This window comes from Colletotrichum paranaense, assembly GCF_030867605.1.
Source record: "Colletotrichum paranaense strain IMI 384185 chromosome Unknown Scaffold_6.1, whole genome shotgun sequence".
Taxonomy (NCBI): Eukaryota; Fungi; Ascomycota; class Sordariomycetes; order Glomerellales; family Glomerellaceae; genus Colletotrichum; species Colletotrichum paranaense.
The window spans coordinates 3309336-3322608 of NW_026848964.1; the positions used below are offsets into that span (position 1 = coordinate 3309336).

Sequence of the window (13273 nt, forward strand, 5' to 3'; positions counted from 1 at the left end):
TCGGGTGCAAATACCTCACCTCGTTCCCCTACAGTTGCTTTCGCCAACCGGGGACGTAGCAGTTGTGCCAGCCACCTTGCAATTACCGCCTCATGTTGATCTGGTCTCTGGCATAGCACGTCTTCGCCCCCTTCCGCTACCATTTGCCTGGTCATGGCGGCGCCTCCGTCACCGCTGCACTTCTCCGTCAACATGAGGCGCTCATCGCTGTGGCATCATCCATCGAGACGGCAATGAAGGAGGAACACTGTCCATGCATGCCCATGCGTGCGACAAGCCTGGTTCTCATCAAAAGGGATGTTCTAGTACACTTCCCATAAGAAGCGTACTCCATTGACAAACACGATCATCTCACTGGAGAAAACAAGCTTTGGATTCCAACGTGCTTCGGCCTAGATGCCGGCTCCAGGTCCCACCATCCTTCTGAGTCGCTTATCCGGTAGGTATATTCGGTGAGCTCCGCACCATATTTTCTCCGTGGGTAAGGTGATCGATTGTATTGGCAGAGGCTTTGCACTGTTGGTTGTTTGAGTCTCCCGAGAATGACTTGACAACCACTTGCTTGGCAGGGAAAAAAAAATCAATTTACAGATGATCAGCGAAGCATGCAGGGCGGGTACCTCAACCTCGAGCAAAGTTTTTGTACCTATGACCAGGTGAAGCCAGCCCATGTGCTGCAGAACTGTCATTGATCAGGTGCCAAGATGCCAGATTGTGGGATTCCCGCGTGTGATCTGTCCAAGGTGGACCGGCCCTAGGGGCTTTCCGACGTGGAGACCCCTGCAGCTGCAGCACGGTACGTTCCTCCATTGCCACGACAGGGCGTTGGTTTCATGAGGTGGAGCGGGGGTTACCCCCAAAGAATGTGCCTCACTTCTTATCAGACGACCACTTGTTATCGTCGCTGACATAATACAAAATTTTCCATCACTCCCGTCCCTGAGTCGCGAATCATCCCGCCTCACCTGCAATTACGAAACCTTGAAGTAGAGGGGAACGTGTTTCTGTACTGAATCGCTCAATAAGTCATCCATTCAAGTCAGTCGCAATGCCTCACAAACATACGAGGAGGGAACAAGATCCCTCAGCGTAAGTTTCAACCGCCTGAGATACCGTTGTGGCATAAATTAACCGGCTTCATGCAGATTTGATCTCCCCCCATCACAAATCGCGAGGCCGCTTCCCGTTCAGCTGCGAAGTCGAAAAGCTTTAGCCAATAATGCGAAAAACACCAAGAACGGCAAGAATGGCAAAACCCAAAAGACAGAGAATGATGGCGTCTCCAAGAAGAGAAAAGGTCGCAGCAATGATGACGATGCTCCGAGAGCTTTCAAGCGCATCATGTCGTTGGCGTCGGGCAGGAGACAACGATCTGGTCTAGATAATGGCGAGACGGTGGCCCAGAAGAAGAAGGCAGCTAAGAAAGCTGCGGCAGCCGCGCAGAGCGAGACCAAGGCTGAGGAGACTGGGAAGCCCGAGATGCCCACGATCAGGCCGGGTGAGAAGATGTCCGATTTCGCTGCCCGCGTCAACGCAGCCCTACCCCTGGCCAACCTTGTCAACAAGACTGAAAGGGGCGGAAAAGATCCTCTCGGTCTCAAGACCGTCAGGACGCGGAAAGAGAAGAAGATGCACAAGCTATATGACCAGTGGCGTGAGGAAGAGCGCAAGATTCAAGAGAAGAGAGAAGAGGAGCTCGAAGAGATCGCCGAACGCGAGCTAGATGAAGAGATCAACGGCGGTACCTTTGGCAATTTCGGACAGACCTCAAAGGCTTTCTACGAACCTGGGCAGGACAAGAAGAAGGGTAAAAAGGGGAAGAAGAGTAAGGGCGCAGACCGCGAAGAAGATCCTTGGGCGGTGCTCAAGAAGATGCGTGCCGAGGCCAAAGTAGGGCTCCATGATGTCGCGCAGGCTCCGCCAGAACTTCACAAGGCCGGCAGAGATAAGCTGTTGGTCCGTGGTGCGGCCGTTGATGTCTCCAACGTGCCAAAATCCGCTGGTAGCCTGAGAAGGCGTGAAGAGCTCCAGGAAACCAGAGAGGCATTCCTTGTGGCTTACAGAAAACAGCAGGAGGAAAAGTTGGCTAAGCTTGCCGTGACGAGATCTCGAGATACCCAAAACTAGCAGTAACAAAAGCCTGTCTTTGAAGACGCCGATGAAAACCTAGCTCACCTAGAGTCACTTTGATTTAATTATCTACCTCATATCTTGTCTACTTGAGATGTGACACGAGACGAGATTACCAGTCCATACCTCCGGCCCTCTTGCCCTCAAGGTTATCCAAGAACTGAAGGCCAAATTACGGACTACGTCCGTGCGAATCAGATATCATGCCATGATCACGTGCAGTGGAAGTAACAGTAGCTATTGTCTCGTCCACAGCCACCACAGCCACCTGGACGATGCTGCGCCTAAGGTACGTATCCCACCATGACGGCGGGGTTCCCGACGCGGCCAGACTCAAGCGGTTTCCTTCCCCTCCACTTTCCAGATCTTTGGCCGACTCAAACGTAGCGGGGGAAAACCAACCGGAATCTGGAAGGAATTTTCGACCAACCGCATACGCCAACCCAGGCATCTTGGGTTCGATTTTCCATCGTCGACCTTCGCCGTCAATATTCGCATGACTTTTTCTATGCGGCTTTCGTTCACCTGATAATGACAACCCCCAAAAAGGAGGCACAATGTCCCGCGACCTCGAGCGACTGATAGAGTCAGTCATCACTGACATCTCATGTTATGGTGACTTGGGTGAGAGAACCTGCCCTGCACGCTCATGAGAACGAGGATTCTCGGCTTCTTGTTCATCACTTCAAATTATCATTCTACTTACAATTTACGCAATTACACTGAGATGGCTGGCATTCGACTATGTCCCCCCACCAGTCGTGCGTTCAAAAACTTTTTGGCTTGGAAAACTTTTTAGCTGGCGCATCTCACTGACAAGCGGTTAATAGGATGCACTGTACTGCATGTACTCGATTCACTCGGGACTTTTTACAAGGACACCCGACCCAGGCAAGATGCACCAGCAGAACCCTCTCAGTCAACAGACGAGGAATCCAACCAGTTACTGTGGTCTACAGCCTGGGACTGGCTGAGAGTGAGGAAGGACGTCTCCGTCGGACCGAATCGAAAGTGGAATCATGTACCTCTGGCTGACATCCTCGCCTTACCGGATCCAGACTCTCAGGATGGAACAGCAGCTCCCAGTACCTCAGAGGGTGCCGCAAAAGAAGGTCCAAATGACTCTGAATCTAACGGCCTCGTCAAGTCGGCGCCGAAGACCCCAGGCCTTCGAAAGCGGCCTCGTATATACGTCTCTGAGGATCGCATGTGGGAGTCCATTGCTGGACATGCGCCCGACTACCGAAGGGTCCCGAGACTGGAGTGGATGGCCTTGGTCGGTATCGCCTCCACTAAGCAGGAGGGTATCCTGCAAGGCGATTTAGGTCGGCTTGTTGGCCAAGACAAACGCTCATTGCCCAAAAGAACAGATGCTTTAGCAGAGAAGGGATATATCTCGAAAAGAACGACGCTCGTCAGGGGAACCAAGACCAGCAAGATGTGGTTGACGCGCTTCGCCCCAGCTCTTCCAATCGATCCCTTGAAAGCAACGGCTAGTCTGCACACGACTGTTGATATGTCCCGAAACGCCCTGGCGTGCGACTTAGAGCCAGTCTCATGGCGTGGCAGGTGGAATGGGGAATCAGTTGATTACATCTCTCTAGCCCAAACAATAATGGCCATTGTGAAGGCCTTTGGTATCATCAGATATCATGACCTACGGTGCAAACTGGGCATTTTGGGTCTGAGATGGCAGATGAAAGTGGCAGCCAAGACGTGTCGATTCTTCGTCCAGACTGGAGCCATCCAGTATGTTGGCGCCACTTTGTCTGGGAAACTTTTCAAGGACTGCCTCAAATTCGACCACGATCTTACGCACGAGGATTGGGCTGCCTATCTGGCTACGGGGAAGCAGAAAAGCATTCAGTCTGATCACAGCCTAAATGGTGGAGATCTTGGATCTGATCCGGCAAGCAAAACCGCCAGCATGGACACCCCAAGCCCAGGGACTGAACCTGGTCGTGCTCTCAACAGAAGACGAATGAATCCACGCTCCAGCTGGATAGCCGACAAACCACTAACCACGACAATCTTCGACAATATTTCTGCTGCAGGCTCCGCGGGTCTGTCGAATAAGCAGTTAGGAGACTTGACTTTGGGGCCATCCTTTCGGCGGTATATATCCTCCATTTCCTCGACAATCTCGCTCCCGACACAGCAGCCAGTGCATCTCAGGCACTTTCAGGTATCGAGTGAGATGCACCGAAAAGGCAAATCTCAGCAATATCGCTATTTTGCACTCAGCGCCCAGCAAAAAGTTGCCGCCGATGCTGACAAGAATCTCACTGGACAGATGGGAAATGATCATTCTCTGGCTGACGGGGCCTCTGGAAAGACGCTGGCAGGCCATTTTACATATCCCACAGTAGTCCCTGACTTATCCTATACTGCCAGTGGCCTAGCTGCTCTTGCTCGAGTTTCTGGCAAGGCGCTCAATGCGATCACCAAGAGGAAGGCCGAGGTTTCGGATACCCCGCGAGCCAATGTGGCTCAAGAAGCTGGAGGAATGCGTCAAGGAAAGCGAAGAAGGCTTTTACAGCAGACCGGCGAAGATTCTTCTGAAGAGGACGCGAGCTTTACAGCGGGAACGTGCTCAGAGCTAGACTCTACAACCCCCTCTGCAACGACTACCAGACGTGGTACGAGGCGACGCCCAGCTGAATCGGCAACGGCATCGAGTATCGTGACACTCAAAGTAGATCCATCAGCGCTGTCCAGAATACTCTCCGATAGCGATCAAAATCCTGAAGCCGGCGCGGGCCCACATATCCCTCAGGCTCCTCCCGTTCATGGTACAGACGAGTCCACTATCCATGCCGCTGTTGGCCAAGAAGGCAAGCTTCAGGAACCTTTGAAACCAGACGCAACGCTACCAGATACGACAGCCGAGGGGATCGAGGTTCCTGCCGCCCTGCCAACGGATGAGCAATCCATTGTCGTGGGCTCTCAACAATTAAATCAAGATGTGGAGATACCCAATGCCGAGGCAGTGGATGATACACTTGTCGACGGCGTGCCTGTGAAGCGTGGAGGCCGTCGAACCAAGAAAGGGTCAGCAAAACCTTCTGCCCGTGGCCGTCCCAAGATTTTCAAATGCGACAAATGTGGAGGAACTTGGAAGAACGACGTTGGTATTAAATACCACCTCGAGAAATCGAAGACACCCTGTAACCCAAACTATGTGGCACCCCTTATTGGACCTCCCGAGAAGCTTTTCCCAGCTGCGAAACGATCGACTCTGGCGAAGCGAGCAGTTAATCCTCCTCGACAGATCAAACCTCGGCACTTGAGGTTATCTGCCCTCAATGACACTCTAGATGATGAGGAAGGCCAGGAGGACGCCTTCGGCTTGCATGAAAGAGGAGATGAGGCTGTCACCGCTGCTATACAATCCTTCGAGGCTACTCCTTTCAGGAGTAGAAGACTGCGCACCGATCAGGGAGGGGAATCCGGCGTACTACAGGAGACAAGACGAGGCGCGAGAAGGGGCACAGGCAGTAATCGGAGTACGTCAAAGTCATCAAGTGCACTGAAGCCGCCGATATCCTCGACACAGCTGCCCATGAGCGGGCTCATTGATGATTCTGCCAGCGCTGTAAGAGACATGCCAACGAAACATGCCTCACTTCAAATAGCAGTCGGGAAAGCAAGGGGGGAAGACACACCAAAAGCCAAGGGAATGCATATCTCCCCGGAAAGCCGCAGGAAGACTCTCCTAGACACTGCTGGAATCGACCCACCGCAATTTTTGACGCCAACGAGAATGCATGATCATTCGGGGCGACGAGTTTCGCACTCGGGTCCAGCAAAGCGAAGTTCGAATGGAAGTCCCAACCGAGCAGGCTCAGGAGATACGGCAGCACCAGTCATCGAATCCAGTCCACTACCACATGCAGACGCGCTGAGGGCCAGTCTAACCGATAGTAGTACTCTTTCAAAAACACAGACCATGGAACGGGCACTTCAGTACATCCTACATGCGAGTGGTGGTGTCTTCCCCGGAGGCCAGTCTCTGTGGTACGCTACTATCGCTACGTGGGAAACTCTGTTCTCGTCTGAAGAGGCGCCAGACCATCAAATGTACAAAAACGCATTGGCAAGGTTGGCGAAGAAGAAGCAAGTGGTTGTCAGTACGCATGCTTTCAAGAATTCTAAAGGCATGATGGCGAACTACCAATTGATACGGATTCCTGGCATCGAAGCGTCATCCCCGCCAGGTGCAGCTATGAAAGCGAATATCATGGCTCATCACCCAAGACTTTACATCCCGCCGGCCTTCAGGCCCAAGGCAGGAATGCCTGAGGAGGACAAGCATGACGCTCAGCCTGTCTTCTCCAGCCGTAGGAAGACAGTTCAGGTGATGGAGGTTCTTGATGCTCCTTTTTATGCCAATAAAGCAGCTAATGAGAGGCCAAATACGCCCCCTGAGGGATCCCAGACCCCAAGGAAACGCAGGAAACGAATGGTCACAAGGGAACAGATCGCCCATGCAGAAGATCAAGGTCCCGATGGAACACGCAAGAGAGACATCTTTCGATTCTTCATGACAGGGCAAGTAGGACCAATCGCTGGGCCCTCCGAATCTCGCGGTGGTGGACGGAGCGGCTGTCCTCCGAATATTGTCTTTCTCAACCCCAACACATACCTGGGACCCGAAATGCCAGAAGACATTCAACACACGCCTCTTCCTGAAGCCTCGGCCCCAGAACCAACTTATCCCACGGCCCCGCCAACATCTGACGTGTGCCACGACCAGTTCAACGTAACCTTCGCTCATGCCGACACGATTGAAGGCAATAACGGTACCTGGCCGGCGTGTGAGAGCGCATTCTTCGACACGGAGGATCGTAGCCTGACAATCAGTGGCTGGATGCCCGATTCGCGTTGGTTCCTCCGACAGAACTTGCCTCAAAATCTCTCAGAGATAACAAAGTGGCAAGGGGGCCCTGGACACAAGTTGCCCAACAGCAGCCAATTCTACGAATTCTCCGACCAGGTCGATGCCTGCTTCGACTGGGAGCTGTCAACTGAGGGTATGAAGCTTCTTTTGGCGGGGTCGATCGACCCGGATTATATCTTTATCAACCATGTCGTCGATGACCTTCCCGGCGGATGGGAGAACCCCCAACTTGAATGGGATCCTGTGAACCAACTCAGTCAATCTGCCTTGTTTAGCCTCCACATCGCTGAACAGGGAACGACTGCAACTGACCATCTCTGGGGCGGCGAGATTGGTCGTCAAAGAAAGCGCAAGCGACGACAGACCAAGCTCGGGACCGAGCCCAGAGAGCTTATGGTCGGAATCGATCTGAAAACTAGGACGCTCATACCGTTGCCTAGAGACATGGACCTGAGAGATGCGTCGAGACAGAACGCCGGACTCGACGAGACGAATGAAACCATCTTGATAGCCGCATTCGTCGTCACAAGAACACTTCTTGGTGGTGCCGACCGAATCATAGAATGGGGTCTCATGATGACCTTGTTCCCCGACATGGCCCTCAGCGCCATGCGACGATTCTGGTCGAAAGCCCGAAAGGATCGTGGAACTTTCATCAGTCAGCTTTCTGAGCGATTCCAGATTCAATTTATCTCAGCCTACGAGAACGATGAATTCCCGCCCATTGACTTTGACAATTATGTCGACTACGACTGGTCGCGCCTTATCAAGTGGACCGCTGGTCTTATTGAGGATTCGCAGGAATTGCCTGCCAGCAAGACTGCTCTGGAACGAGGTTACTCTCTCGGCTCAGCTTGGACGGATATTACCAACTGGCGCGACGAGTACTATAACTTTCAGATGTCTGTCTTTAACAGATTTGAGGCGGCCACTTCACGCCCCGCGACTTCCCTCGTAGACAACGATGGGGGAGCGCTGTCACAGGACAGTGAGGACCTAGCCATTGCCATGTCGTGGTTGCGCTCCCTTTGCTACACGCATCGCGATAAATATGCGCCGCAAGATATCAGGAAGAAGATGGCGAGCATCGGAGGCGGAGATGAGGAGCGCATCCAATCACTTCTTGAGCAAGCGGTCGAGACTCTCCAAGGTCAAGGTGTCATCACGGATAGCAAGCTCAAAGCACTCGAGGGCCGCCCTTACCGCCTCACCGAGACATTCTTGCCGCGATTCATCAAGTGGACTAATGAGGTCAAGTACATCGACGCCGCCAAGTTCAAACAACGACTTGATGTAAGCTTCCGACGGGGCGAAAAGATCCGGATTCCCTATGTCTTGAGGGATGGTGAGGTTATGGCCATGATGAACTTGCAGGCGTACGGAAGAGTTGCCGTCACCACAGTTGATGTCCCGAATATTCCTCTCGGTTTCGACCCGGGCAATTACGAAAGTAGGAAATACCCCAAGTCGTACTACAACTTTGGTCTTGAGATCGAGGCCACAGAGAAGTACGTTTACGATGAAGATTTGGCCCTCCTACAAAAAGCCAAGCACAGCAAGCCGCCAAGGGAAAACCATAACCGGGCGGTTCCACTGTGGTCGGATTTTTTTGGGGAGCTCAACCATGATCGTTGGGCACAAGTTCTTGGCGCAGTTGCGTTCGTTGTCGCAACTCGAGGACCCCTGGATGTCGCGTCCGTTTGTGCCGTGCTCAAACCATATGTACAAGAGTTTGAGGTGCAGATGGTGTTTGACTGGGGGGCAAGATACGGTGTGTTAAAGGGTATTACCTATGGAAAGAGTTTCACCGTGGATGAGTGGTGGTGGCTGGTTGTTGGACAGCAGCGGAATGGTTTGTGAACGACTCGTGAAGGAGGATATTATGAAGGTAGTCGGGATAGCACGCGTATGAGAGTAGTCCCTACGAAGTGCAGGTCAAGGGTCCAAAAAGTTCATTGGAGTGGTATCCCCATCCCGTTGGGAACATGGGCTTTTGGCTCAGTGGCCATCGTAGCAATAAAACAATGTCTACAAGTTTCCGGATGACGATATATCATGGACATGGCCAAGCAAAACCGCCTAAATAACCTCAACCAGACGCCAGCAACCGTGAAACAAACAGATTCTCGCATCTCAGCGTTCATCCAGGGTGACGGGGGCTGGATCCCCTCATGCAAATTGTAGGAGCATCATCGTAACTAAAAGTCAAGCAAGACTTTGAGAATCATGGCCAGCAGAAGTACAACGAGAACAACAATGGCTCGATCAACCCACAGTGGTACGCCTTCGTCATACGCACGGGTGGTAGGAGGTGCCTGGGGGCGAACACTAAGATTTGGGGCCGGAGGCAGCGAGACCGTCCGTGTAGGGGTGATAATCCCTTGACCTGGACGCGCAGAAGGGTAAGATGCCGCCGTTGCTGGTGATTGTGATGTTGATGCCGAACTGGCCGCCACGACTGTCTCAGGTGCCGTACGAACAAAGCCCTCGGCCAGCTCGGCACTCTCTGCATCCGCCGGTTCGGTTCTTGGTGTCGGAGGCACCGGTGTCACTGCTTCCGTGGATCCTCCTTCTAAGACCTTAGACTCAGTCATCTCATCCTTATATCCAAGCTTCAGCTCGGAGGGTATCTCAACTTCAGTCGCTGAATCTGGTGAGTCAGAATTGGCCTTGGCCGATTCTTCACATTCTTGGATGATTTCAGTATTTGTCTTTGCACACGTTGGGCATTTGAATGTGTGCGATGCGATTGCATGACGCTTCCGCACAGAATCGCTTGTCTCGAGGCCGCCCAGCTGGCCTCGGGGGTCCGTCTCCATGAAGCTGCGCAACCTTTTATCTTGTTAGTTAACGGGGAAACATCTCTAATAGGGACTGGAAAGGCAGAGAGAGGGAGTCCCAGGCTGAACATACGCGACGAGTGCAGTCCTCACGCCCCACGCAGGCTGCCACGTCTCTTCGTGGTGACCGCTGATGCTTAGACAAATCTCCCTGTTGGTTTCGAAACGGCCGCTGGGTGTAAGGAACCGGAAACTCGGCGGGCGGAGAGGATATGTAGGCGGCAACACGATACGGCCATGGTAGATGCCTTCGCTGTAGGAGGAGTTGGGTGGCCCGCGGAAAGTGAAGTGCCATTCGAATAGATCTGACTCTAATGGAGTAGCCGTATAATCTGGTGATGGAGAGCTGGAGAGTTCTTGGGCTTCGCGCACTGATTTGGGTCCGATTGATTAGCGAGCTTCTGAGTGGTCAGATGGATAAGAATCCAACGTTTGAGAGGCATCTTACATATGCGCCGTATTGTCGGTGACTTTGAGTTGAACTTAGGAGTTGCCATGTTGCATACGCTGGTTGTTGTAGATTTAGGTGATGTAATCGTCTGCTGATCGATAATCGGCGTAAGTCGTCGTGTCTAGAAATCCAGTTGACAAAATAATCCAGACCGGGAAGAGGTGGCTTTTTATTGAACGAGCGAGCGTCTGTGTCGGGTTAGGTCGCAAAAGTTTGCGTAGAAGAATGGATAGTAGATGCAGGCGCAGATAGACAGGCTGGTGTTGAACAAGTGTATGAGTGTATGTATGTGTACGTGACAGGTGGAGGGATAGGTGGCACTAACCATCTCATGCCGCGACTGTCACTGGAGTTGGGGAGGGGTGGGTTCTTATCCGGCCGGGGGGGCTTAACGGTGGAATCGACGACCACCTACCCTGACGCCGCTAATTGAGTGCCCAGGGGTTTGAGCCTTTGTACTGACCTGGAGAGTAGGTACTGCGGCAATGAGGCGCTGCAAGTTTGAACTCGGAAGAATGAGGTGCTGCTAGCCAAGCACCCAATGGAAGGTTGGTGGGTACCGAATAGGTATCCATCCCTAAGGTAAGGGACGGAGTACCTAGGTACCTACGTGCCTTGCAAGTCTTGACAAAGGAGACACGTACCGAGTGAATGGAGCACGAGTCACTCAGTGCTCTTGGGTGGGTAGTCCCCTGGGCCAAGACGAAAAGAGAGACTTAGAATGCACTTTCTGCCATTGGTCCAACACTCCGGCACAAGCCGACTTACCTAAGCATCCTAGGACCTCTCAGATTGTCAGTCCGTCAACGACGTTTCTTCCTACGGGACTGATGAACGGCCATCACTGTCCGAATTTCCCGACCTAGTTTCCCAGCAAAGCTTAGAACGCCTAGAGGCAAAGGCGAATCCGAGGTATGTGAGCCCACTCGACCGGACTCAATTGAGTTTCTGGCGGCCTGCTGACGAGCTGCAACCTCAAGAATCCCTCCATCCATTCCTCTCCCTCGAGAATCTTCCCCGAACGACGCGCCTGGCGTATCGACTTTCGCCATGTATACCGGCCCCAAGCCTCCGACGCCTCACGTCCCTGGTGTGTACCGCTTCACAGCGACTGCCCTGGGCGCTGGCATGTGGTTCTTCGTATGTCCCTTACCGAAGCCCTTATTGATACCGCAAGGCCGAGGAAGCTAACGTCATCCTACGCCATCGATAGCTCATGTACCGCGCGAAGAAAGACGGTATATTCCCTACAACTTTCGATAATACTGATTGCGTGATTGCTGACGGAAATGTGCAGGAGCTGTGTTGCTGGGCTGGAAGCACCCTTGGGATCACTGAACCGAAAGCTCTAAAGATGGGTGGTCTAGTGAACAAGAAGTTTGAGGAATACGCGCAAGATGCGCGATATCAACAGATCATTCGGCATTCGCCAGTCCAAAAGTCAGGCAAATATAGGCAGAGGAATCAACGATTAGCTACTCTATTATGGGTGCAAAGCAATTGCGGCAAGCCCAACTATGCTTGGGTTCATCTCTGTCCGTCACTTCTTCTACTGAGTGTTGGGCTTTTCGAAGAGGTAGTGCGACACGCCCCAGGTATCCCCGCCTTGGTAGGCGAACAGCTCGGAACACGCCAAGTAGAAGATTTGCCATCTGTTGAACCACACGCTGGCGTTCTGCTCCCCATACGTCTCGACCAAGTGCGGCCAGATCTCTTTCTTATGCGCAAGCATCTTGCTCAGCCAGTGCTTGATGCTCGTGTTAGCTCGTCATACTGAGACTGATGTACGGTAGAGAGGCGATCGGCGGCAGCTTACCTCGCACGTCTTGGAGTAGTGTTGTCCGTTGACCCACCACTGCTTCTGAATCTGTAAGTCCCGCTGGAAGAATAGGAGCAGGTCGGTGGAAGGCATAGTGCCTCCTGTGAAGAAATACGTCGTCATCCAGCCCTCCTCACTGAGGTTTTCCGCGGTCAGCGCTTCCCGATAGTGCACAACATCGCGGCCGTTACTCACTAATCGTAGGGAGTGGTCCTGTGGGCAAAGATATGGACAAAAAGCTTGCCACCAGGCTTTAAGGCCCTGCCCACCTTTGCCATAAGGAGCTCGTAGTTTTTCATGTGCTCAAATAGCTTTTGTTACAGTCAAAATCCTTTTCATCGGACGCATCTAGCGGTCAGGGAAAATACATACCTCGATGGAGACAACTCTGTCAAAAGACTCCCGCTCGAACTCATAGTCAACAACGTTACCTGTGATGACCGTGAGGTTTGATAAGCCCTTCTCCTTGGCTTTCCCATCGATGTACTCCTTCTGCGTCCTGGAGTTGGAAAAGGCCGTGACCTTGGAGTTAGGAAGTACCTCGGCGAAGTACAGCGCTCCTGATCCCCAACCGCAGCTGTAACGGTCAGTCAGGCCCTAAATCTAACATATGATCTCACGATGCATGGGAAGGGCCGGAGACGACTCACCCGAGATCCAAGATACTCATACCATCCTTCAGTTCGGCCTTTTCAACGTACGTCTGTAACATGGCCACTTCCGCCTGTGCCAATGTCTCGCCTCCCTTGGGGTACAGACAGCACGAATACTTCATGCGGGGGCCAAGGCATGCGGCGAGGACACCGGTGCCAACCTCGTAGTGCTGTTTGTTGGCCGTAGCGGTCTCAATTGCAATGGGTTGAGTGCGCAATTTCTCGATGAACGTCATCTTCCGCTCGTAATCGAGGCCGAGAGACGTGCTCGCGATGGAGTCGAGACGCTCCTGAAGCTGGCGCCGAATACCTATCCTGATGACGGCGTTGGGCAGGTAGCCGCTGTCGAGAATCCAGTCTAGATGTTGCGTTAGAGAGCTGTTGTCGAGTCACATGCTGACTTCACAATGAGCTTCATAAGGCTTGTATGCGAGGACGTACCCATGTTCATCTTCGCGGTAGAGGTGATTCGCGAAGGTT

At 52.8% G+C, this 13273-nt stretch overlaps 5 protein-coding genes across 5 annotated transcripts; 3 read left to right on the forward strand and 2 right to left on the reverse strand.

Moving 5' to 3' along the window:
* Window positions 1–1048: 1048 nt before the first annotated feature.
* CPAR01_08779 (uncharacterized protein) lies at window positions 1049–2127 on the forward strand (the record flags this gene model as incomplete). The annotated part of the gene is made up of 2 exons (XM_060493046.1): window positions 1049–1089; window positions 1146–2127. 2 exons carry the CDS (start codon window positions 1049–1051, stop codon window positions 2125–2127), a joined length of 1023 nt encoding a protein of 340 aa, XP_060349416.1.
* Window positions 2128–2687: 560 nt separating this feature from the next.
* CPAR01_08780 (uncharacterized protein) lies at window positions 2688–8890 on the forward strand (the record flags this gene model as incomplete). Its single annotated transcript, XM_060493047.1, has 2 exons — window positions 2688–2754; window positions 2961–8890. The coding sequence occupies 2 exons, from the start codon at window positions 2688–2690 to the stop codon at window positions 8888–8890; spliced, it is 5997 nt and encodes a 1998-aa protein (XP_060349417.1).
* A 338-nt stretch (window positions 8891–9228) lies between these two features.
* Window positions 9229–10367, reverse strand: CPAR01_08781 (ubiquitin-conjugating enzyme; the record flags this gene model as incomplete). Its single annotated transcript, XM_060493048.1, has 3 exons — window positions 9229–9862; window positions 9944–10241; window positions 10319–10367. 3 exons carry the CDS (start codon window positions 10365–10367, stop codon window positions 9229–9231), a joined length of 981 nt encoding a protein of 326 aa, XP_060349418.1.
* A 1004-nt stretch (window positions 10368–11371) lies between these two features.
* On the forward strand, window positions 11372–11659 carry CPAR01_08782 (uncharacterized protein; the record flags this gene model as incomplete). Its single annotated transcript, XM_060493049.1, has 3 exons — window positions 11372–11461; window positions 11535–11559; window positions 11619–11659. The coding sequence occupies 3 exons, from the start codon at window positions 11372–11374 to the stop codon at window positions 11657–11659; spliced, it is 156 nt and encodes a 51-aa protein (XP_060349419.1).
* Window positions 11660–11870: 211 nt separating this feature from the next.
* CPAR01_08783 (methyltransferase) lies at window positions 11871–13244 on the reverse strand (the record flags this gene model as incomplete). The annotated part of the gene is made up of 6 exons (XM_060493050.1): window positions 11871–12068; window positions 12138–12334; window positions 12388–12451; window positions 12513–12717; window positions 12791–13151; window positions 13235–13244. The coding sequence occupies 6 exons, from the start codon at window positions 13242–13244 to the stop codon at window positions 11871–11873; spliced, it is 1035 nt and encodes a 344-aa protein (XP_060349420.1).
* Window positions 13245–13273: the final 29 nt, after the last annotated feature.